At 45.8% G+C, this 26,804-nt stretch overlaps 1 protein-coding gene across 1 annotated transcript; it reads right to left on the bottom strand.

Moving 5' to 3' along the window:
• Positions 1 to 16,481: 16,481 nt before the first annotated feature.
• On the bottom strand, positions 16,482 to 24,259 carry LOC144489240 (iron-responsive element-binding protein 2-like; the record flags this gene model as incomplete). Its single annotated transcript, XM_078207085.1, has 5 exons — positions 16,482 to 17,610; positions 21,015 to 21,200; positions 21,286 to 21,408; positions 22,143 to 22,290; positions 24,117 to 24,259. Coding segments are annotated over 5 exons (711 nt in total), but the record flags the coding sequence as incomplete, so codon positions are not given.
• Positions 24,260 to 26,804: the final 2,545 nt, after the last annotated feature.

Here is a 26,804-nt window from a genome sequence, read left to right as displayed (position 1 = left end):
GGGGTAAATTGCCAATGCGGGGGGACTAGCTGGCTACTGATATTTAAATAATCTATAAGATTTCCTAGGATGCTATCGGTACTCGATGTTTTGAGTTATAAGGGGAGGCTGGATAGACTGAGACTTTTTTCTCTGGAGCGTAGGAGGCTTAGGAGTGATCTTTTAGAGGTTCATAAAATAATGAGGGGATGTCTTGGACATCTTGTTGAAGTTGTACGAGACATTGGTAAGGCCACACTTGGAATACTGTGTACAGTTCTGGTCACCTTTTTATAGGCTGGAACTATTTTCCTGGAATGTAGAAGGCTTAGGGGATGATCTTATAGAGGTCTATAAAATAATGAGGGGCATAGATAAGGTAGATAGTCAACCTTTTCCCAAAGGTAGGGGATTCTAAAACTACAGGGCATAGGTTTGAGGTGAGAGGGGAGAGATACAAAAGGGTCCAGAGAGGCAATTTCTCCACTCAGAGGGTGGTGAGTGTCTGGAACAAGATGCCAGAGGCAGTAGAGGCGGGTACAATTTTGTCTTTTAAAAAGCATTTAGATAGTTACATGGGTAAGATGGCTATAAAGGGATATGGGCCAAACGTGGGCAATTGGGACTAGCTTAGTGGTTAAAGAAAAAGGGGTGGCATGGACAAGTTGGGCCGAAGGGCCTGTTTCCATGCTGTAAACCTATGACTCTAAATGTATTCAAGTGAGGTTCCCAACGCTCCTGGGGCGAGGGGGGGGGGGGGGGGGGGCGGGGAGAGTTGGTGGGGGAGAGAGAGAATGCATTGATCTCACCAGTGAGTGTCTCGGTTTCAGGCTTGCAGGTTTTCCTCCCCCTGCACCCGCCACCCACCCCCGCCCCCCCAATAATCCCCATACTAAAAATTCACAAGCCATCACTCATCTGTTGAGGGCTGCCTGATACTGGTGTTAAATTAGTAATTACATTTCAACAGAAAAAAATTACTGCTTGAGTTAGAAATGTTTTAGTCAGTGGGTGCCTGACGTGCAGGGAAGGCCATCACCGTGCTTTAGAGTCAGGAAGTCGTGTGTCCCCAGTGGGAAGATTCTGTTTAGCCAAACTTGGAACATATTCACATTACCTCTCTATATAGATGCACACAAGTTAAATCAAAAGAGAACTTAGTCAAGGATCAGCAAAGCTCGAGTTCAGACGTACACCAGATGTGTTTGAGGTTATTAACCAGCTAAAATAACATAATCAAGAAGCACCAAAGCATTGATAGGCTTTCTACTGGTTGACCATGAGAGAACTGGCAAGCATAGTTACCTGAAGTCAAGTAGAAAGAATCCCAGCGCCAAGGACAGGTGTACCTTTTCAAGTCTTATCTGTGACGTATGATGGCAAGTCAATCAAAAGCACTCTTAAGTTCAGCGTAAGTGACGCAGCTGATTGGTGAGTAACCAGTGAATCTTTACTTATTTAAGTTCATTTCTGTTAAGTCAGTTCATAATCAAATAAATAGACATCTCGCTTCCATAGAGTGGGACTCCAGGATGTTTCTTGTCTGATGAAACTTTCTTATTAATATATTTTGTGTTTCTGTAGACTGCTTTAAGATGCAATGTTCTGTTGCAAGCAGTCGGGTTATCTGGGAAAGCATGCAGCTCAGATGCTGGGAAAGCAGGATAATTCATTATAGCTCGGAATCTGTTACTTTGTGGCGGTGATGGGCTGGTGTTTGTTTACTTAAGTTCTCATGGGATTTCAGACTAGGTATGCAGAGTCATGCGAGTTTTTGATTAGATTGATTGACAGGATCATATGATGATGTGGTTAATGGGAGGAAGTAGGTCTGTAGCAAGAATTTGTGCTGGTTTTTCAGTTTTAGAGTGGAGTTCTGGCTGGGAATTGCTTGAAGTCAGAAGTCATCTGCAAATTGCTGAAACTGATTATCTCTTAAAGTTTCAGAACTGTTAATAAAGAATAAAGCAAGTACGCCTGTGTTTTACTAACTGTGTTTAAAGTGTGTTTTAAGTCAGTAAAAGAACTTTTACCCAATTGGAACTGATATAGTGATGAGATAGAGCTTAGAATTGTTTTCTTTCATTTTAGGTATTGTTCAACAGCTAAAGGGTGCGCTAATTCATTTCTTATAGTTAAACTGTATGGTTAAATACAGTTTTATTTGAAAAAAGCTCCCAATTTTGTCAGTAGCATCACGCTTGAAGTGAAGCGTCATATACTCACATTTATGCCAAAATGTTTATTAAGGATATTACAGAATATTCTATAGGGGTCAAGGACAAGTTCTATTTGGTTAGCACTAAGAAATAATTGACATGCCACTGTACCAGTTGATGTATTGTAGGCCACGAATTCATTGGAAAGGTATATAGAAGCATGTTTGCAAAGAAATTACAAAAAATCTATGGGTGGCGTCAGTTATCCCAATATAAACTTGGTCAGTAATAGTGTAAAGTACAGAGAGGTGAAGTGTAGTGTTCAGGAGAATTTTCTATATCAGTATGTTTCCAGTACAAGGCAGGAGGCATTGGTGGATCTCGTTTTGGGTAATGATTTGGATCAGGTGGAACAAGTGTCAGTAGGAATAAGAATATAAGAAATAGAATCATAGAATCCTGCTGTGCAGAAAGAGGCCATTCGACCACAATCCCACCCAGGCCTGATCTCCATAACCCCTTGCATTTACCCTAACTAGTCCCCCTCACACTAAGGGTCAATTTAGCACAAAAGCAAAGAGGTCATGGTAAACCTTTATAAAATACTGGCCAAACAACCTAACCCGCACATCTTTGGACTGTGGGAGGAAACCGGAGCACCCGGAGGAAACCTGCGGAGAATTCCAGCCATAATGTTTCGGTTTACAATGAAAAAGAACAAAGAGAAATCCAGAGTAAAAAAAAAAATATTTAGGGGAAGTCCAGTTTCAATGGGGTGAGAATGTTTAAATTGAATTCAAAGATTATCGGGCAAAGCTCGAATGGAACAATGAGCTGCCTTCGTTTGGGTATAGTTGAGGCACATTCCCACAAGGTCAAAAGGTAGGACAAACAAATCCAGAGTTCCCTGGGTGAACAAAAAGATTGAGAGTAAGATGACGCAGAAAAAGGGTGCCGAAGACAAATGCCAGGTTGATAAAACAAACGAGACCCAAGTTGAATGTAGAAAGTTCTGAGGGAAGTGAAAAATGAAATATGAGCAGCAAAAAGAGACTGATAGCCAACATAAAGTTGAGTCCAAAGTCATCTATTGGAATATAGATAGTAAAAGAGCTGACGAAAGGGGAAGAAGTCTGATGTTATGACCCAGGCCAGAAGCTCCAAAGTGTTTTATAAAGATAGCCCGAACTCTCAAGTTTTTACATCTGAATTTGGCACGGGTGAACATAGGATCTTTCACTCCAGGTATGATTCAAGTGACCCACTAGGAAGCTTTTATCAAACAAGGAGGCTAAGAGTACGACAAAAGCAAAGAGGTCACGGTCAACCTTGATAAAATACTGGCTCAGCCTCACCTGGAGCACCGTGTCCAATTCTAGGGCACAACACTTGAGGAAGGATGTGAAGGCATTGGAGAGGGTGCAAATAAGATTTACAAGGATTATTCAGGGGATGAGAGACTTATGTTATGAGGATAGACTGAAGAATCTGGGACTGCTGTCCTTAGAGAAGATTTGATGGGTGTGTTTGAGGGGTCTGGACAAAGTATATAGAGCAATAATTTCCATTGGCATGAGGGTTAAGAACCAGAATTTAAGGGGATTGACAAAAGAAGCAATGTCCACATGAGTAAACATTTTTTAAATGTATTCAGTGGCTAGGGAGTGTGGTGGAGGCAGATTCAATTATACCTTTCAAACGAGAATTGGATAATTATTTCAAGAGGTAAGTAATTGCAGGACTATGAAGTAAAAATAGGGGGATATCACTAGCTGAGTAACTCTTACAGAGCATCAGCGTAGACCCAACAGGTAGAATTTTCCACTGTAAGCATTCTGTGATTATATTTAGGGGAGGCAGTAACACAGTGGTATTGTCACTGGATTAGTAATCTAGGGACCCAGGGTAATGACCTAGATTCGAATCCCACCATGGCAGATGTCATAATTCAAATTCAATTGAAAAAAATCTGGAATTGAAAGTATAATGATAACCAGAAAACCGACTGTCATAAAAAACCCATCTGCTTCGTTAATGTCCTTTAGGGAAGGAGATACACCATCCTTATCTGGTATGGTCTACACGTGACCCTGAACCAGCGGCACTGTGGTTGACTCTTTAAATGCCTTCTGAATTGGCCTAGCAAACCAATCCTTTTAAGGGTAATTAGGGATGGATAACAAATGCTGGCCCAACCGGCGATGCGCACATTCCATGAATGAATAAAACAAATGAAAGGGGGCAGTGTATTCTGACTGTCATGTGTGTCATGGGTATATCAAATCCATCCAGTTGTAGGTTTGGCACTTCAGCAGCAACTGTTTTCTCCATGGGACTCGAGGTAGACAATAAGTAGTGGCTCTCTGACTACTGCTCCAGGAGGCAGGAGCCAATCCTCAGTTTCCCTACACAACCAGTACCTACCTTCAACTTGGTGGCAGAAACCTGCAACCTGTCAATCAACTGGACATTCGAAACATCCAAATCCAATTTTGTGAACTGGGATTACAAGGCACGTTGGCACACTGGTTAGCACTGCTGCTTCATAGCGCCAGGGATCTGGGTTCAATTCCGGCCTCGGGTGACTGTCACGTTCTCCCTGTGTCTGCGTGGGTTTCCTCCGGGTGTTCCGGTTTCCTCCTGCAGTCCAAAGGTGCGCAGGTTAGGTTGATTGGCTATGCTAAGTTGCCACTTGATGTCAGAGGGATTAGCGGGATGAATATGTGGGGTTACGGGGATGGGGCCTGGGTGGGATTGTTGTTGGTGTGGGCTCGATGGGCCAAATGGCCTCATAGAATCCTACAGTGCAGAAGGAGGCCATTCGGCCCATCGGGTCTGTGCCGGCTGCGGTCCCACCCAGGCCCTATTCCCATGGCTCCATGCATTTACCCTAGCTCGTCTCCCTGAGGGGCAATGTTTAGCATGGCCAATCCACCAAACCCCCCTTCTACTCTGTAGGGATTCTATGATTCTATGATGCATGTCATCAGGGCATCCCTACAGGACATATCGGGGTTTTTGGAAATGATTTTGCCCACTATCAGGGACGTTGAGGAGCAGATAGGGAAACAGATCCTGGAAAGGTATAATAATAACAGAGTTGTCGTGATGGGAGATTTAAATTTCCCAAATATTGATTGGAATCTCCCTAGAGTAAGGGGTGTAGATGGGGAGTTTGTTAGGTGTGTTCAGGAGGGTTTCTTGACACAGTATGTAGATAAGCCTACAAGAGGAGAGGCTGTACTTGATTTGGTATTGGGAAATGAACCTGGGCAGATGTCAGATCTCTCCGTGGGAGAGCATTTTGGAGATAGTGATCATAATTCTATCTCCTTTACAATAGCATTGGAGAGAGATAGGATCAGACAAGTTAGAAAAGTGTTTAATTGGAGTAAGGGGAATTATGAGGCTATCAGGCAGGAAATTGGAGGCTTAAATTGGAAAGAGGTTTTCTCAGGGAAATGTATGGAAGAAATATGGCAAATTTTCAGGGAATATTTGTCTGGAGTTCTGCATAGCAACGTTCCAATGAGACAGGGAAGTCATGGTAGGTTACGGGAACCGTGGATGTACAAAGACTGTAATGAATCTAGTCAAGAAGAAAAGCTTACAAAAGGTTCAGGGAGCCAGGTAATGCTAGAGATCTTGAAGAGTATACGGCTAACAGGAAGGATCTTAAGAAGGAAATTAGGAGAGCCAGAAGGGGCCATGAGAAGGCCTTGGCAGGCAGGATTAAGGAAAACCCCAAGGCATTCTACAAGTATGTGAAGAGCAAGAGGATAAGACGTGAAAGAATAGGACCTATCAAGTGTGATGGTGGGAAAGTTTGTATGGAATCGGAAGAAATAGCAGAGGGACTTAATGAATACTTTACTTCAGTATTCACTATGGAAAAGGATCTTGGTGGTTGTAGTGCAGACTTGCAGCGGACTGAAAAGCTTGAGCATGTAGATATTAAGAAAGAGGATGTGTTGGAGCCTTTGAAACGCATCAAGTTAGATAAGTCGCCGGGGCCGGATGGGATGTACCCCAGGTTACTGTGGGAGGCGAGGGAGGAGATTGCTGAGCCCCTGGCGATGATCTTTGCATCATCAATGGAGACGGGAGAGGTTCCGGAGGATTGCGGATATTGTTCCCTTATTCAAGAAAGGGAGTAGAGATAGCCCTGGAAATTATAGACCAGTGAGTCTAACCTCAGTGGTTGGTAAGTTGATGGAAAAGATCCTGAGAGGCAGGATTTATGAACATTTGGAGAGGTGTAATATGATTAAGAATAGTCAGCATGGCTTTGTCAAAGGCAGATCATACCTTACGAGCCTGATTGAATTTTTTGAGGATGTGACTAAACACATTGATGAAGGAAGAGCAGTAGATGTAGTATATATGGACTTCAGCAAGGCATTTGATAAGATGCCCCATGCAAGGCTTATTGAGAAAGTGAGGGGGCATGGGATCCAAGGGGACATTGCTTTGTGGATCCAGAACTGGCTTGCCCACAGAAGGCAAAGAGTGGTTATAGATGGGTCATATTCTGCATGGAGGTCGGTCACCAGTGGAGTGCCCCAGAAATCTGTTCTGGGACCCTTACTCTTTGCGATTTTTATAAATGACCTGGATGAGGAAGTGGAGGGATGGGTTGGTAAGTTTGCTGATGACACAAAGGTTGGAGGTATTGTGGATAGTGTGGAGGGATGTCAGAAGTTGCAGCGAGACATTGATAGGATGCAAGACTGGGCGGAGAAGTGGCAGATGGAGTTCAACCCAGATAAGTGTGAGGTGGTTCATTTTGGCAGGTCAAATAGGATGGCGGAATATAATATTAATGGTAGGACTCTTGGCAGAGTGGAAGATCAGAAGGATCTTGGGGTCCGAGTTCATAGGACGCTCAAAGCAGCTGTGTAGGTTGAGGCTGTGGTTAAGAAGGCGTATAGTGTACTGGCCTTCATCAATCGAGGAATTGAGTTTAGGAGTCGTGAGATAATGTTGCAACTATATAAGACCCTGGTCAGACCACACTTGGAGTACTGTGCTCAGTTCTGGTCGCCTCATTACAGGAAGGATGTGGAAGCCATAGAAAGGGTGCAGAGGAGATTTACAAGGATGTTGCCTGGGTTGAGGAGCATGCCTTATGAGGATAGATTGAGTGAGCTCTGCCTTTTCTTCTTGGAGAGACGAAGGATGAGGGGTGACCTGATAGAGGTGTATAAGATGTTGAGCGGTATTGATCGAGTGGATAGTCAGAGGCTTTTTCCCAGGGCTGAAATGGTTGCCACAAGAGGACACAGGTTTAAGGTGCTGGGGAGTAGCTACAGAGGAGATGTCAGGGGTAGATTTTTCACTCAGAAGGTGGTGGGTGCGTGGAATGGGCTGCGGCCACAGTGGTGGAGGCGGATTCGATAGGGTCTTTTAAGAGACTTTTAGATAAGTGCATGGAACCTAGTAAGATAGAGAGTTATAGGTAAGCCTAGTAATCGCTAAGGTAGGGACATGTTTGGCACAACTTTGTGGGCTGAAGGGCCTGTATTGTGCTGTAGCTTTTCTATGTTCCTATGTGGCTGTCTGCCCCTTGAAGTTGCTGCAGCCACTGTGAAAGATGTCCATAAATATAGGTCAGTAAAAACAGATGCTGCTTCTTTGATACTTGAAATGATTGGTCGTGTAGATTCTTTGGCAAGTTGCCCACCGAGCCTTGAACCTATACATAATTCTTTTCTTTGCTTCCAGCACTGATCAAGCTGTTTGCCAGTTTCGAACTCAATGGATTCAAAATTATATTTTTTAAGTGTGATTGAGTTTAAGTGTTAACTTCACATTAACACAATCAGTTATGTTGAAACGTGAGTGTGAATTATGTGTGCCACCTGTGTTGCTAATCAAGAATGTGAATTAACACCAAGATAAAATATGGGAGAATAGCAACAAGATTTGATTGCTATTCAAGAAAAGTGACATTGGAATATTTCGAGTGCCAAATACATGGAAACATATTTGTTAGTAAAGGTAAATGTGAGTTTCAGAAACATTACATGTTTAATGCTTTCGCAAAGGAACAAGCTTAATTTTAATATCTCAGAATATAATTGTACCTTATTAGATTGGGATCTCACCTTGAATCTTTGATCTTACTATTCTCAGCCAAAGATGCAACCAACTTGAAGTAATTTGAAGGCCAAACTTCAGCACGACATTTAAATTTTCAATAGTGTTATTGTGGCAGCGAACATGTGTTGTGCTTGCTAATTTAGCAATTGTTGCACTACTGTTCTGCCCTGTTGTACAAAATTAAATCTGTTCTGTATTGCAGACATCTGTGCTTTGTAGATTTCAGACTGCACTTAATGTATTGTGTTTAAGTCAATTTGCATTTGTAGTTTGCTCAACAAGTTTTTTTTTGTGGCACAATGAACAACACAATGTTTATTGCAAACCTTGCAATCTGCCCCTAATGTAAAATTGAGTGATTGGAAAACGTGGTAGGAAACACAACCTTAAGGTTTCAAATGCATTTATTCCCTGCTCCAATACTTAAGTTTAACTATTAGTCACGAGTAAGGCTTACATTAACACTGCCATGAAATTACTGTGAAATTCCCCTAGTCGCCACAGTCTGGCGCCTGTTCGGGTCAATGCACCTAACCAGCACGTTTTACAGAATGTGGGAAGAAACCGGAGCACCTGGAGGAAACCCACGCAGAAATGGGGAGAATGTGCAAACTCCACACAGACAGTGGCCCAAGCCAGGAATCGAACCCGGGTCCCTGGCACTGTGAAGCAGCAGTGCTAACCACTGTGCCACCCCAATATTTCCCTGTGATTAAAGGGGCATTATTGCCCTAATATAAATTGTTTGCCTTTGATGGTTAAATTGGCTAAGGCACCAAGAGCTGAGCAATCTACAGCTGACGTTTTTCAGGCACAGTATCAGGTCTGTGCTGAACCAGCTGATTAATTGGCCTGAGCGCACTGGGCGAGGGAGCAACACATCAAAAGTTCGTGCACCACTGCTGGATGTGCATATTTCTCAGGTGAGAACAGCTCGGGCTAGGTTTTGATAACTTCTTAGTCAAATAGCATGTGGAAATTCCGTGTCAGGGCTCCAGAGTGATGAATCTGGGTGAGTACAGGGAAAGAGGCAGCAGAATGGTGCTGAAGACATAATGCTCATTTGGAGAGCCGGTGCAGACACGATGGGCCGAATGGTCTCCATCTGTGCCATAACAATTCTGTGAATGGTCAATTGAGGGAATTATTCGCTCCCCACCCCCCAATCACAAAATACCTGTGGTGTAGCGCAGTATCCAAATTCGTCACCCTACCAGGTGTCAGAAGATAGCCTCAGAAGCACATGATATTTCTCCATTTTCCCAATGGAAGTCGACTGTTTGGATTTAAATAAGGCCTGGAAATTAAAATACCTTGGGCCTTATTGCTCTGGAGCAGCAGAGCTAACTTGGAGTTCGAATTGTGTCTTAAATTGTACCTTTTATGGTTTCATTGAACTGATTTTGGGGATTAAAAAAAACCCACATTTAGGGTTCAAGATTATTGTGCTGGATATTGGTGCCAAAATTAAAACATATTTTTGTGAAACAAATACCTTTATTTCAAGGTCTATGAGACGTTTCAGTTGAGAATTCCAGCCTAACATTTGTCTTAGATATATTAAAAAGAGATCTATTTTCATTTTATCCATTAATTTTAAGTGTTTGCTTTAGTTTTTTTCTCACAAAGGGTTTTCCACACTTCTCCACTAATGGAGAAGTCATTAATATTCAGACCACAGATTTTTGCTCGTTAATCACTCTGGGAGGTGCACTTTGTCACTTGATAATCACGCTGTAAATATCACTGTTGTATATCATACTGAGTAGTATTCTGTGATTTAATTACATTGATCATCCCTGTTGCCTCAGTAACTTTACACAGCGTATATATCGGAGCTGTACAGATTTTGAAGATTCCAGGTTTGATTCTGACTCTGTGCTTACGGATCTCAAGTAGGATATCAGTAGAGGCAATAGCATTGGTTTTGGTACTGTTGTGTTTGATCCTGAGCCGTATTTGTGTGTCCTACTGGAAATATGCATGTGTGGACATTAGGTGATTGCAGCATTGGGCCAAACAGGTCCCTCGCTGCTTCTCATCTCAGTGTTGCTGGCTTCCATAGAACTCACAAAGGGAGCCAAGCAGCACATGATTCAGTCAGCCTGCTCTTCCTCGAGTCAGGCTGCCTCGGTAAAAAGGGAAGCTGCACTGAAGAAAATGGCTGAACTTTGAAACATCAGGAAGTTGAATGTCAGGGCTGAGTTTGAAATTGATGGATTTGGGGCTGGAGACATTAGTGGTTGAGGTGGGAAGGAGGAGAAACATTGTGGTTCTGCTCAGGGCCAGAAGGCATTAAGGAACTGCCCACAGAAGGGTGTGGAAGCAGCGAACCCACAGGAATGTCAACTTTCAAAGTCTAGACTTAAGGAGCTGGTAGCAGTCCTCGAGGTGCAATGGCTTCATGTGGATGGTTAATGTCAATGAATGCATCTTCACTTGACATCTCATACCAACCATACCCCCAGCCTCTCACGCTGTGCAATGTGCTACACCCCCATCATTCACCCAATAGCACCTTCTGGCACTCAAGATCCACGCCGAACATCCAGAAACTCCACCTCATCTACTAGCCTTTCTTGTTACTTCTATATACATCCAGCTACGTACAGCTATCACCACACAACAGTACACCATCAGTGACATTCTTCCTTCGTTCTTGCAGAACAAGGCGGCATACAGTAGGAATGAGCAGAACAGAGCCAGGTGGGGATGAGGATGTCTGCAACTCCTGAAACAGCTGGGGAGATGGTTCTTAGAATCATAGTGCTGCCTTTGAGGGTGCCCCTAGCATCCGGCGTCACTGAAATCATTAATGCTACGTCCTGCCCTTTCTCAACACCCTACACATTCCCATCCTGCTATCCGATCATGATGAACCAGCAGTTGATGGTGTGATCATGGATCTCTTGCTTTAAATACTTTTCAACGGGACCAGTCTTTGTGGGTTCCTACTTTCAGAAACCCAAGAATTGCTGCCCACTCAGCTATGGTAGTCCTTGGAGAAATAACCTGCACAACGGTAGTGCGCCACTTGATCTATCACTTGCAACCACCACCTGCTCTAATACTGGCACTGCATATGCCCTGGAAGCTACTACGCAGTTGGAATCCACATGTGGTGAGTCATTTGGATGTGAATGGCCGACAACACAGCCTGGGATAAAGGCAAAATACAGTGGCAGTTGGAATCTGAAACAAAAGCAGAAAATGCTGGAAAAACTCAGCAGCTCTGACAGCATTTGTGGGCTATTGAGTTGGACGATCAGCCATGATCAGCAACTGTACAAGGCACTGGTGAGGCCGCAACTGGAGTACTGTGTGCAGTTTTGGTCCCCTTATTTGCGAAAGGATATATTGGCCTTGGAGGGAGTGCAGGGAAGGTTCACCAGGTTGATACCGGAGATGAGGGGTGTAGCTTATGAGGAGAGATTAAACAGATTGGGTCTGTACTCGTTGGAGTTTAGAAGGATGAGGGGTGATCTTATAGAGACATATAAGATAATGAAGGGGCTGGATAGGGTAGAGGTGGAGAGATTCTTTCCACTTAGAAGGGAAACCAGAACTAGAGGGCACAGCCTCAAAATAAGGGGGGGCCGGTTCAGAACAGAGTTGAGGGGGAACTTCTTCTCTCAGAGGGTAGTGAATCTCTGGAATTCTCTGCCCATTGAAGTGGTGGAGGCTTCCTGGTTGAATATGTTTAAATCACGGGTAGATAGTTTTCTGATCGATAAGGGAATTAGGGGTTATGGGGAGCAGGCGGGTAAGTGGAACTGATTCGCTTCAGATCAGCCATGATCTTGTTGAATGGCGGGGCAGGCTCGAAGGGCCAGATGGCCTACTCCTGCTCCTATTTCTTAAGTTCTTATGATCGTGATGAATGGTGGAGTAGGCTCGAAGGGCCAAATGGCCTCCTCCTATCTTCTATGTAACAATTTTATAAATCTCCTCCTTATAACGCTGCACATTCTTTAGCACTGTGCCATTATGTTCATCTTGCATCTCCCTGTCCCTTCTGTCAAAATGCATCACCTTGCCCCCTCTCTGTATTAAATTTCATTTGCCACCTGTTTGCCCATTTCACTAGCTTTCGTTCTGTTGCAGTCAATTATGGTGGGATCACCCTCGCTGTGTTTACTGCTTATTCCAAGTATGGTATCAGTGGCTAATTTTGACATTTTACTCTGCATTCCAATATCCAAGTCACTTATATCCAACAAACACTGGCCCTAGCACTGACCCTTGGCCAACGCCACAGGCTTCAGAGGATGTGGGTGTCGCTGGCTAGGCCAGCATTTATTGCCCATTTCTAATTGCCCTTGAACTGAGTGGTTCGCTAGGCCATTTCAGAGGGCAGTTGAGAGTCAACCACATTGCCGTGGCTCTGGAGTCACATGTAGGCCAGACCGGGTAAGGACGGCTGATTTCCTTCCCTAAAGGACATTAGTGAACCCGGTGGGTTTTTACAACAAACTACAATGGTTTAGTGATTGTCATAAGGCTTTTAACTCCAGATTTTTATTGAATTCCGATTTCACCATCTAATGCAGTGGGATTGGAACCCAGGACCCCAGAGCATTATCCTGTGTCTTCGGATTACTAGTCCAGCAACAACACCACTGCGCCACTACCTTTTTGTTTTGATTTTTATTTATTATCACATGTATTAGCATACAGTGAAAAGTATTGTTCTTGCACGCTATACAAAGCATACCATTCATTGAGTACATAGGGGAAAAGGAGAGAGTGCAGAATGTAGTATTTCAGTCATAGCAAAGGTGTAGAGAAAGATCAGCTTAATACAAGGTAGGTCCATTCAAAAGTCTGACAGCAGCAGGGAAGAAGCTGTCCTCAAATCCTCACTTTATCGATCATGACTCAAATGTTTCTGTCCTTAAGCCACTTTTTATTCCAAGTTGACATTGCCGCTCCTATTCCATGAGCCACAATTTTGTTAATCAGCCTATTGTGTGGTAGTTTGTCAAACACTTTCTTCAAATTGGCACGGTGGCACAGTGGTTAGCACTGCTGCCTCACAGCGCGAGGGGTCCGGGTTCGATTCCCGGCTTGGGTCGCTGTCTGTGCGGAGTCTGCACATTCTCCCCGCGTCTGCGTGGGTTTCCCCCGGGTGCTCCGGTTTCCTCCCACAGTCCGAAAGATGTGCTGGCCGTGCTAAATTCTCCCTCAGTGAACCCGAACAGGCGCCGGAATGTGACAACTAGGGGACGTTCACAGTAACTTCATTGCAGTGTTAATGTAAGCCTACTTGTGACACGAATAAATAAACTTTTTTAAAAAATCCATGCAAACAACATCTGTTTGATTGCCTTCCTCAACCTTCTCTGTTATCTCATGCCTATTTGCTTTATATTAGTTAACTAAAAACGGCCTTGGGTTAATCGATTCTACTCATGTGTTTTTCAGCCGACCTTCCAGGAATGAGATACCATCTGAAAAACAGTTCCAGAGCACAGTGACATGACTGCATCTATAACGTGAACAATCTAATTCTCTCCACCCGACGGCTGCTCGTTTGGTCGCGGGGTCAGACATTGCCAACAGACCAACTATTCCTGTTTTTCCAATAAAGCTGCTTGGTTGAACTAATTGGGGCAACAGACCCATCAGGCATCCTGTTCTAAGTGAACACCTCATTGCCGACCTCCAGCCACCAGGTGGCACAGTATCCATACTGCCTTGTCCACCAGAAAGTCCACCATAATTAGTCCACCATTAGATGCTAATAGGAGTTATTTGATCTAAGTTTTCAACATATTGAGGGGAATAGATAAGTTACATAGAGAGAACAGTGCCACAGTGGTTAGCACTGCTGCCTCACAGCACCAGGGATCCGGGTTCGATTCCCAGCGTTGGGTCACTATCTGTGCGGAGTTTGCACATTCTCCCCGTGTCTGCGTGGGTTTCCTCCAGGTGCTCCAGTTTCCTCCCACAGTCAAGATGTGCGGGTTAGATGGATTAGCCACGCTAAATTGCCCCTAGTGTCAGGGAGACTAGCAGGGTAAATATGTGGGGTTACGGGGATAGAGCCTGGGTGGGATTCTTGTCGGTGCAAATTTGATGGGCTGAATGGCCTCCTTGTGCACTGTAGGGATTCTATGAATATTAGTGAATCACTGGCAAAACCATCCAAAAAATGGTTGGCACAGTGGTTAGCACTGCTACCTCACAGCGCCAGGTTCAATTCTGGCCTCGGTTGACTGTGGGGAGTATGCACATTCTCCCTGTGTCTGCATGGGTTTCCTCCGGGTGCTCCAGCTTCCTCCCACAGTCCAAAGATGTGCGGGGTGGGTGGACTGACCACAATAAAATTGCCTCTTAGTGTCAGAGGCACTAGCTAGAGTAAATACGTGGGGTCACGGGGGATAGGGCCTGGGTGGGATTGCTGTCACTGCAGGCTCGAAGGGCCAAATGGCCTCCTTCTGCACTGTGGGGATTCTTTGACTCGTAATTGCCCTCTGAAATAGCCTCGCAAACCACTCAGTTCAAGGGCAGTTAAGCATGGGCAACAAAGGCAGGCTTTGCCATTGATGCCACATCTCAAAGAGCACAGTCCATCAATCTCAGGTTCAAAATTAATTGCCGTTTGCAGAAGAGAGTTGAAAACCTCTACCACCATTTGTGCGGTGAAATTTTAATCTTTGCTTCATTTTACAGCTCTAATTTTTAAGCGATACCCCGTACCACTAGACTCCCCAATCAGCAGTAATTCAGTTAAACGTGTTTAGGAGCCTGTTGTTTTACAGGCATCCTTTCAACAAAGGCTAGTGGGGATCACCATTCAGTACCGTGCTTGTACGTTCATCAGTTCATGACATCGTGTTACCTTTAAAAATTCAGTGGACACTTTGAGGGAGCCGCTGACTGCAGAAGGTGCCCTCGAAAGAAGTCAGTAACAGCTGCATCAAAGGCATTTCATAGAATCCCACAGTGTAGAAGAGGCTACTCAGCCCATTGAATCTGCACTGACTTTCTGACAGAGCATCTTACGCAGGTCCTCCCCACCACCCTCTCTCTGCAACCCCACACATTTCCTATGGCTAATCCCATCTAACCTACACATTTTGGAAGGCATTGGCCTAGTGGTATTATCACTCGACGATTAATCCAGAAACTCAGCTAATGTTCTGGGGACACGGGCTCAAATCTTGCCACGGTGGAAATTGAATTCAATAAAAAAAACCTGGAATTAAGAATCTACTGATGGCCATGAAACCGTTGCCGATTGTCGGAAAAACCCATCTGATTCACTCATGTCCTTTAGGGAAGGAAATCTGCCGTCCTTACCCGGTCTGGCCTGCATGTGAATCCAGAGGCAAAGCAATGCGGTTGACTCTCAACTGCCCTCTGAGCAAAGGCAACTAAGGATGGGCAATAAATGCTGGTAGTCAAGTTCCGCACACACGAGGACGGCCTCAACCGGGATATTGGGTTCATGTCACACTATTTGTAACTCCCACAGTTGCGTGGACCTGCAGAGTTTCACTGGCTGTCTTGTCTGGAGACAATACACATCTTTTTAGCCTGTCTTGATGCTCTCTCCACTCACATTGTTTTGTTTCTTAAAGACTTGTTTAGTTGTAAGTATTCGCATTCCAACCATTATTCATGTAAATTGAGTCTGTGTCTTTATAAGCTCTGTTTGTGAACAGAATTCCCACTCACCTGAAGAAGGGGCTTAGAGCTCCGAAAGCTTGTGTGGCTTTGGCTACCAAATAAACCTGTTGGACTTTAACCTGGTGTTGTTAAACTTCTTACAATAAATGCTGGGCCAGCCAGTGAAGCACTTGTCCCGTGAATGAATAATGAATAATAAATTTTGGGACACTAAGGGGCGATTTAGTATGGCCAGTCAACCTAACCCGCACATCTTTGGGCTGTGGGAAGAAACTGGAGCACCCGGAGGAAACCCACGCAGACATAGAATCATCGAATCCCTACAGTGCAGCAGGAGGCCATTTGGCCCATCGAGTCTGCACCGACCACAGTCTCACCCAGGTCCTATCCCCGTAGCCCCACATATTCACCCTGCTAATCCCTTTGACACTCGGGTCAATTTAGCATGGCCAATCAACCTAACCCGCACATCTTTTGGCTGTGGGAGGAAACCGGAGTGCCCGGAGGAAACCCACGCAGACATGGGGAGAACGTGCAAACTCCACACAGACAGTGCCGGGAATCGAACCCGGGTCCCTGGCGCCGTGAGGCTGCGGTGCTAACCACTGTGCCACCGTGACAGGGGTGGGAGGGGGTAGCACCGAAACGAGCGATTGTCAGAACAAACATTTCACGATTGTGTGTGGTACCAGATACATCCGTAATGTAAGAATGCGAAAAACAACAAAAGCAATGACGCAATTGTGTAACTATTGTGTCCTTTTGATCTCACCAATATTTGAGAATCTTGTGCAAGTTTACAGAATATCAAACAGGGTGAACCAGATTTATGGTTTGACTTCTTTATTCTTACAACCTATTAAAAATGTACAGTTCATCAGTAGCATTTGTACGGCAGAATTGCCACTGAAACATTTGCTTGGACACTTATCATACACTACCATACATTGAGGCTTTAAATGCGAGATACTTTTCGTCCGCCTATACAGACAGCAAATAAAAATCTCAACACTTTTGTCACACTGCTTCCATCCCAAGTCTCTCTCTTTCTTTGCTCCCCCCACCTCTGACGGGTGTTACTTCACAGTGTTCTGAACACTCCTGCCAGCCTTTCTTTTCCACGTTTGAGAAACAGTTTACAACAGAAGGAAACAAGGCTAAAATTAATGTGGAAAAGGAATTTTTTAAAAAAAATCACACTTGGATACAAATACGTATCGTGGTGACGAAAACCTTGCGTGGAGAAAGGCAGTAGTGAACTGAATGCACAATGTCGTTTTAGCTGTCTTCTGATCTGAATGGGTCAGTTTTGCGACGCACACGTTTTATACACAAGTTTTAAGTTATATATTTTTTTTAAAAACGAAAAGTTAATACAATGAGCATCAACTCAAAAGGAAGAATTCATATGTGTACTTGCAAGGCCAAGGCTCCCATCCACTGCTGGTCTCTCGAGCTGCACGCAGACTGTTCTGAAACATACAGCACACCCAACATGAAAGACTTCAACAGCCACACCCTTCACTCCAAGAGCACCCGATGCAAATAGTGTCACCTGGCCACGGGAGCCCACAAGCCACATTTGGATCACAGTTGCAGATTAAGTCAAATGATGCAGTGGCTCTTATAGCATCTTCCGAGCGACATAATTCAAAATGCCACCTTGCTTGTAAAAGGCGATTTCCATTTCATTGTCAAACTTGGCCACCACTTTGAATGTCTTTCCCGTGCTCGTCTGCAAGACAACACATGGAATCTCTGGTTACATCCTGGGACAAACAATCGTTCAGTTCTCACTAAGACACAAGCTAAAAACTGCAGATGCCGGGATCTGAAACAGAAAATGCTGGGTCGCCCAGACTCGAGACGTTGGCTCTATTCTCTCTCCACGGATGCTGTCAGACCTGCTGAGATGATAGATAGAATCCCTACAGGCAGAAGGAGGCCATTTGGCCCCATCAAGTCTGCACCGACCACAATCCCACCCAGGTCCTATCCCCATAACCCCACGTATTTACCCTTCAAATCCCCCTGACACTAAGGGGCAATTTAGCACGGCCAATCCGTCTAAGCTGCAAGTCTTTCGGTCTGTGGGAGGAAACCGGAGCACCCGGAGGAAACCCACGCAGACACAGGGAGTACGTGCAAACTCCGCACAGACATTTCGCAGCCGGTTCAGTTTTCTATTTCAAACTTCTTGCATTTGAAACACTAAAAATGCTGGAAAAGACCCTGACAGCAAGTGTGGAGACAGAAAGGGAGTCAGATGGATAAAGCGTAAATGTTGATCCTGTTTCTCTCCCTCCACAGGTGCTGCCTGACTTGCTGAATGTTTGCAGCATTTTCTGGATTTCTCTCCTATTTCCAGCATCCGCAGTATTTGGTTTCAGAGTCTGAGCCGTGCTTGCGGAATGTAATCCATATATTAAATTCAGGACAGAAAGCAGCGGCAGCAGATCATCAAGCACAAGCAGTCCCAGTCACAACTCCCGTTCTCAAGAAGCCACAGACAGGCTGACGTCGCCTGTTGGCACCCGTCCCCTGCCACCCTTCCCCAACCTCACTCCCAAAGTGGCACAGTGGCTTGTACTGCTGCCTCACAGCGCCAGGGACCCAGGTTCAATTCCAGCCTGTGTGTGCAGTTTGCACATTCTCCCCGTGTCTGCGTGGGTTTCCTCCCACAGTATAAAAACGTGCAAGTGAGATGGATTGGCCGTGGTAAATTGCCCCTTAGCGTCAGGGTAAATGCGGGATTGTTGTTGGTACAGGCTCGATGGGTCAAATGGCCTCCTTCTGCACTGCAGGGATTCTATGATTCCCTCTCCCATCAACTGGGAGAGGCAAGAGACAACACAGCGGGTTCTGCGAGGTAACTGAAAAGCGGATATACCGAGGAGGTTCCTGTCAGGAGATTCACACTGCTCCAGAAAACTGTTGTCGCAGAGAAGTTCAATCACTCAGAGCTCACCAAGAATATCAAAATTCAGGTTCTCTTCATGTCTGCACGGGATTTCTCCCACACTCCAAAGATGTGTAGGTTAGGTGGATTGGCCATGCTAAATTGCCCCTTAGTGTCCAAAGATGTGTAGGTTAGGAGGATTGGCCATGCTAAACTGCTCCTTAGTGTTCAAAGATATGCAGGTTAGGTGGATTGACCATACTAAATTGCCCCTTAGTGTCCAAAAGGTGTGCAGGTTAGGTGGACTAGCCATGTTAAATTGCCCCTTAGTGTCCAAAAGGTGTGCAGGTTAGGTGGATTGGCCATGGTAAAAATGCACGGGATTACAGGAATAGGATAAGGGTGGGAATTTATTTGGAGGGTCGGTGCAGACCCGATGGGCTGAATGGCCTCTTTCTGCACTATTGCGATTCTCTGGTGTGCGCACTGCAGCTTCAGACCCAGTGAGACTCAGGGGGGAAAAAAAAGAAACATCACGAAATTCTGGGTGAGCAACTTGTCCTTTTCCCTGAATTGAGGGAGAGGGGTGCTGGGCCTGGGCTAGACTCGGCCAAGAGCGAAAGTAAATCCAACTCATCAAGGGCAGGATAGATGGCATCAAACTTGTGACTAACAGACTGCAGGAGGGTGGGGTGAGTAAGGGAGATGGAGAAATCTGTAACGGCACTAGTATTTTTCTAAATGCAGCACAGCTCATTGAAAGAGAACACATTCCCTGGTGAATAAGGGGGCAGGGCACCTCATGTTTCAGCTGTTGAGTTGACAAGGTCTAAGAGTTATGAGTGGTCACTTTAGAAAATGCCTTTCATAGTAACTTATAGTCTGAGCAGCAGGGTCCCGTGCTGCACTGTGCTACTCCGCCCCTGCTAGTCGTTGCTTTATAAAGCATTTGCTCACTGTCGACTCTAGAGGGGCGACTAAAAAGGAAAAGCTGCGATGTGGTTTGCAGCTGTTGCTTGCTCGCAAATTACGAGAATAAATCCCCTGAATAGCAGGTGAGCTCGTGTCTGATTCTCAGCTGGCTGACACAACACAACAATCAGGTCACATAAATCCCGACGTGCATGAGGTGTGACACTGTGTCCCTGCCACCCTTCCATCTGTGCTCACTCAGCTGATGTGAACTGTCACATTGGGGCCAAAGGAAGAAAACTACATGGGGAAAGATTCCCGCTCCAGTGCGGGGAGGGGGGGGTGCACAGCATGAGAGCTTTGAGGCTCAGCCGTGATGCTCCAGAACTATCTACCCAGGCTCACATGTTAAGGATGGAAGAATTGTAGAATCCCTATAGCGCAGAAGAGGCCACTTGGCCCACCAGGTCTGCACCGACTTCTCGACAGAGCATCCCACCCAGGCCCTTTCCCCTGCCCCACACATCTACCTAACCTGTCCATCTTTGGACACCAAGGGGAAATTTAGCATGGCCAATCCACCTAACCTGCACACCTTGGGACGGTGGCACAGTGGTTAGCACTGCTGTCTCACACCACCAGGGACCCAGGTTCGATTCCCCGCTTGGGTCACTGTTTCTGTGGAGTTTGCACATTTTCCCCGTGTCTGCGTGGGTTTCCTCCGTGTGCTCCGGTTTCCTCCCCCAGTCTGAAAGACGTGCTGGTTAGGGTGCATTGGCCGTGCTAAATTCTCCCTCAGTGTACCCGAACAGGCTCCGGAGTGTGGCGAGTAGGGAATTTTCACAGTAACTTTCTTGCAGCGTTAATGTAAAATGACTTGTAACACTAATAAATAAACTTTAAAGAACTAAGGGGCAATTTAGCATAGCCAATCCACCTAACCTACACATCTTGGAGTGTGGGACCGGGTCCCTGGCGCTGTGAGGCAGCAGTGCTAACACTGTGCCACCCTAACAACGGTAAAGAGAAAAGAGAGTTTCCATCTCCCATGAGCTTGTTGGAAGTTAACCAAATGAAGTGTCTTAACTATCCAACACTGACTCAATGGGCCGAATAGCCTCCTTCTGCACTGTAGGGATTCTCTGATTCTATGCGGTGACAGAAAGGTCATGCGTGATTCTTTGGGCAAACTACATGAGGAGGAAAGTATATCCCTTGAAAGCCTTCCTTCAATACTATCCGCGGCATCCGCACAAGCAAAACAAAGCTACAATAAACTATGTGAGCATAATACACAAGTTAAAACACAAAGCATTTGATATCCGTACCGTTACACTGACTGCTGTTCCTGGGCACAGTTCTTTAGGGATTATTATTGTATAACGCTCCTTTCCGGTCAGTCCTAACTTGTCTACGTTGTCCTCTGGAAGGAACTGAAGGGGAATAATGCCCATACCAATCAAGTGGTTCTTGTGCATCTTCTCGTAACTCTCTGCTAGAATGGCTTTGACACCCTGAAATGCAGGAGCACAATAATTGACATCGGCAATTTGATTCAATCCGGGACAGTTCTTATATGCAGACAGAATCGGGTTTTACCAGTAAATAAGGTCCTTTGGCTGCCCAGTCCCTCGAGCTACCCAAGCCGTATTTTTTCCCAGCTAAAATAATCAGCGGAAAGCCTTCCCTCTGGTACCGCTCGGCTGCATCAAACACATCGAGCTGCAAGGAAAATATTAATACTTTTACTTGTTTGATCGTACAAAACTCGAGTATTGCTGAAAAAAGACATTGTTGAAAGTTTTAGTCTTGCACTCCTCAGGGTAGTATGGCAGCACAGTGGTTAGCACTGCTGCCTCACAGCTCCTGAGACCCGGGTTCGATTGCCACCTCAGGTCACTGTCTGTGTGGAGTCTGCACGGCCTCCTCGTGTCTGCGTGGGTTTCCTCCCACACTCCAAAGACATGCAAGTTAGGTGGACTGGCCGTACTAAATTGCCCCTTAGTGTCCCTAGATGTTCAGGTTAGGTGGACTGGCCATGTTAAATTACCCCTTGGTGTCCCAAGATGTGCAGGTTAGGGGGATTAGTGGGGTAATTGCGCGGGGCCACGGGGATAGGGTTGGGAGCCTGGGTAAGATGTTCTGTCAGAGAGTTGGTGCAGACTCAATGGGCTGAATCCCTTCTGCACTGTAGGGATTCTATGAATTCCCAAGGATACAAATGTCAGGGAAATTTATACTGTACAAGACAGTGTTGATTGGATGGCAAGTGGACTCTGATTGGTAGAGGCATTGCCATGGAGAATCCACCAGTTGATATTGATTGACAGTTAACTGCAGTTTGTATTCTTGCAAACTGTCCTGATTATGCAAGATGGAAAGCTTAGATAAGTTGTCTCTTTTTTCAGCAAGACTTGTACTTCTATTTCAAAGTGCCAAAGACGCTGAATACTTACTGTTTGCCCAGACGGGATGTGTATTGTTTTAGGTGCAGTTTTGCCAATAAATTTATTCAGGAGCCTGATGTTGGCGAAGGTCCCTCGGGTCATCACAGCATCATTCCCTCTTCGTGCTCCGTAAGAGTTAAACTCACGGGGCGTGAGGCTAAGTTTAAGGAAAGAATTCACACATAGTTAAAATATCATTGTTTCAATTCGGGTTATTGGTTTGAATGAATTGGTACTGCGAGGCAGTTGATTAGAAGAAGTCACCATTGACCCGAAGGTACTCTCTGATAAGAAATAGATAGGAAGAGTAGTGATTCACGCTCCCCACTGGCAGGGCTGCTCAGAGACCCGGGGGAAGCGCATACGCAGGACTAGTGATTTTCCATTCATCAGATTCCAGGTACAGACCTGCTCTGTGAGTACACAATATCTCACAATAATTCACATAATCCAACAGTCCAGGAGGACGTCATTCGGCCCATCGAATCTGCACCGTCCACAATCCCACCCAGATCCTATTCTGATAACCCCATGCATTTACCCTGCTAGTCCCCGCGACACGAAGGGGGAATTTAACATGGCCAATCCACCTAACCCTCACACCTTTGGACTATAGGAGGAAACCGGAGCACCCGGAGGAAACCCACGCAGACACGGGAGAGAATGTGCAAATTCCACACAGACAGTGACGCAAGCCGGGAATTGAACCCGGGTCCCTGGCATTGTGAGGCAGCAGTGCTAACCACTATGCCACCATGCCGCCCTTAGTTGAGTTAGTTTAGTAACTTTTCCAGTATTTAGATGAAAAATAGACAGCAAAACATAAAGGGGAACCGCAATTTCCACAACATCTTTGAACACTCACCATCCTGCCCTTGAAGAAGTGAACAGATAGCTTTGACCTGGGTGTGTGAATGCTGCTGCTTTTCACTGCAGTCAGTCTCTGTACTCGCATTCCCAGCAACTGTGTTCTTCTGGGAAGGGTTTTGTTCACAAAGGATAGCAGGAACCTGGCACCCAAAGGCTGTGGATGCTAGGCCAATGGAACGTTCGACATGCGAGATCGGTCGATTCTTGTGTATCAGGGATATGGAGTGAGGGCAAGTAGATGGAGTTAGCCAGGTCACCCATGATATCATTGAATGCTGAAAGGGGTTTGTTTAATTATTAGTGTCAGAAGTAGGCTTACATTAACACTGCAATGAAGTTACTGTGAAAATCCCCTAGTCGCCACACTCTGGCGCCTGTTCGGATAACACTGAGGGAGAATTTACCATGGCCAATGCACCTAACCAGCACGTCTTTCGGACTGTGGGAGGAAACCGGAGCACCCGGAGGAAACTCACGCAGACACGAGGAGAGCGTGCAGACTCCACACAGACAGTGACCCAAGCCGGGAATCAAACCCGGGTCCTTGGCGCTGTGAGGCAGCAGTGCCAACCACCGTGCCGCCCCTTGGTTTGAGGAGCTGAATGGCATCCTCATATTCCTACGTTTCCCAAAATGTGTAACTGGCTAACAGCTAAACTTTGATGGAGTGAATTGGTGCCTTGCCATTCTGTGATCTTTTATAAAAGAAATGATTCAATTAGTTTGGCTTTTCTTTAGTTATGATGTGGAGATGCCGGCGTTGGACTGGGGTAAACACAGTAAGAAGTTTAACAACACCAGGTTAAAGTCCAACAGGTTTATTTGGTAGCAAAAGCCACACAAGCTTTCGGAGCTCCAAGCCCCTTCTTCACCTGAAGAAGGGGTTTGGAGCTCCGAAAGCTTGTGTGGCTTTTGCTACCAAATAAACCTGTTGGACTTTAACCTGGTGTTGTTAAACTTCTTACTATTTTCTTTAGTTGTCAGAGAAGCTCACGTGCTTCTGATTAGGACGCTTGAAAGAAACCGTGGGATCTTAAAGTATCATGCTTGCAAATCAACAATTCGAGAATTTAGTGAAAATACTATCCATGACTTAAAATAAAAGCCACTTACCCTTTGCAGGTGAGGTATCTGGCAGCAGCGCTGTTACGGGCTATACTGCCTGCGGGGGAGATGTGGTCAGTGGTAACAGAATCTCCCAGGTGCAGCAAGACATGAGCATTTTCAATGGACTGCGGACAGCTGGGTTCTTTGGTCTTTGGATAGAAAGGAGAGAGGTTAAATTCACATGCATCTACACTGAAGGCTTAGATTAGAAGTCATAGGAGCAGAAGTAGGTCATTCGGCCCATCGAGTCTGCCCTGCCCATTCAATGAGATCACGACTGATCTGATACAAGCCCAACTCCACTTTCCCGCCTTATCCCCATAACCCTCGATTCCCTTACTGATTAAAAATCTGTCCATCTCAGCTTTGTACATACTTAACAACCCAGCCTCTACAACCCTCTGTGGCAAAGAGCTCCACAGATTCACTCCCCTCTGAGAGAAGAAATTCCTCCTCATCGCTGTTTTAAATGTGCGACCCCTTACTCTAAGATGATTCCCTCTGGTCCTAGACTCTCCCACAAGGGGAAACAACCTCTCAGCATCTACCCTGTCAAGCCCCCTGAGAATCCGATGTGTCTCAATAAGATCACCTCTCATTCTTCTAAACTCCAGTGAATACAGGCCCAAACCTACTCAACCTCTCCTCATAAGAAAATCCCTCCACACCCAGGGATCATCCTAGTGTACATTATCTGAACTGGCTCCTATGCCAGTATATGCCAAGGCTGGGCAATAAATGCTGGCCTAGCCAGCAAAGCCTACTCACAAGTGAAGTGAATTTAAAATATTATTTCCTTAAGATAAGGAGACCAAAACTGTTCAGTATTACAGGTGTGGTTTAACTAGTACAAAAACAGGAAATGCTGGAAGATCTCAGCACGCCTGACAGCACCTGTGGAGAGGGAACAGAGCCAACGTTTCAAGTCAGAGCTGATCTAACTAGTTCATTAGTTTTTAAGTTTTATTTATTAGTGTCACAAGTAGGATCACGTTAACACTGCAATGAAGCTGTGAAAATCCCCTACTTGCCACACTCCGGCGCCTGTTCGGGTACACTGAGGGAGAATTTAGCATGGCCAATGCACCCTAACCAGCACGTCTTTCGGACGGTGGGAGGCAACCGGAGCACCCGGAGGAAACCCACAAAGATATAGGAAGAACGTTCAGACTCCACATCGTGACCCAAGGCGGGGAATTGAACCCGGGTCCCTGGCGCTGTGAGGCGACAGTGCTAACCACTGTGCCACCGTGCTGCCCAGCAAGACCTCTCTAATTTTATACTGGCATTCCCTTTAAAATAAAAGGCTTGATCAGAATTTGGAGGAGTGAAACTTAATTGAGACGATACAACCGCATTTAATTCTTTACGGATGTTCTCAGACGGAGAAATGGTCTTGCCCATCAACCTACACCTTCCAATCTTCCCAATCAAAGAGATAACGAAACACTGACCCCTGCCCCGACCTGTCACCGCTTAACCGTCCCTGATTTTCCAACATTTAGTTACAAGCAAGGACCCAGCAGCTGTTCCACTTCCTGCAGGTTTTTACCCAAGAAATGGTAACAGGATGGACAGAAAATAAACAAAGGCGGCATGAGGGTCAAAAGAATATAAAGAACAGTAACTTCTGCAGCTGCTGCTGGCACTTGCATCTAATTTCCAGCAGCGGCTGCAGAAGTCACTGTTCTTTATATTCCAGCGATACGACACATGTCGAAAAACACAAAACACTTAGCCTACTGAGAATAAACTTCAAATTGTTAACGGATGTAAACACTTGGATTCAAATTACATGCACCAAAAAACAAAAATAAACTCAAATACCTTCCAATGGAATCTGTAAACATTAAGAAAAGTTGAGTTTGAAATATAGTCGATTTAAAAACCAGCACACATCCAGAATCCTTCATACAGCAAATGCATGGGAGTTTTCTGACGAGGGTTGATGAGGGTAGTGCTGTTGATGTGGTATATATGGACTGTCAAAAAGCATTTGACACAGTGCTACATAACAGACTACTGAGAAAAGGGGTTGTAACAACACGTATACAAACTCGGCTGAGTGACAGGAAACTGAGAGTAACGGTGAATGAATATCTGTTGGCTGGACACGGGTTTGTAGTGGAATACCCCTGGCGTCCGTATTAGGGCCCTTGCTTTCCTGCATTTGTATTTATAATGTAGACTTAGGTGAACCGGGAACAATTTCCATTTTTGGCGACAATACAATACTTGGAAACGGAGATGAGGAAGGGGGAGAGTATGAGCGTGGCAAAGGCGGGGAGGGAGTGGGGGGGGAAAGGGGCGAGGGAGGGAGTGGGGGGGGAAAGGGGGCGAGGGAGGGAGTGGGGGGGAAAGGGGTCGAGGGAGGGAGTGGGGGGGAAAGGGGGCGAGGGAGGGAGTGGGGGGGGAAAGGGGGCGAGGGAGGGAGTGGGGGGGGGAAAGGGGGCGAGGGAGGGAGTGGGGGGGGAAAGGGGGCGAGGGAGGGAGTGGGGGGGAAAGGGGGCGAGGAGGGAGTGGGGGGGGAAAGGGGGCGAGGGAGGGAGTGGGGGGGGGAAAGGGGGGCGAGGGAGGGAGTGGGGGGGGGAAAGGGGGCGAGGGAGGGAGTGGGGGGGAAAGGGGGCGAGGGAGGGAGTGGGGGGGAAAGGGAGGGAGGGAGTGAGTGGGGGGGAAAGGGAGGGAGTGAGTGAG

This window comes from Mustelus asterias, unplaced genomic scaffold (genome assembly GCF_964213995.1).
Source record: "Mustelus asterias unplaced genomic scaffold, sMusAst1.hap1.1 HAP1_SCAFFOLD_2045, whole genome shotgun sequence".
Taxonomy (NCBI): Eukaryota; Metazoa; Chordata; class Chondrichthyes; order Carcharhiniformes; family Triakidae; genus Mustelus; species Mustelus asterias.
The sequence above is the reverse complement of the archived record's forward strand: the minus strand, read 5'-3'. Positions and strand labels throughout refer to the sequence as shown.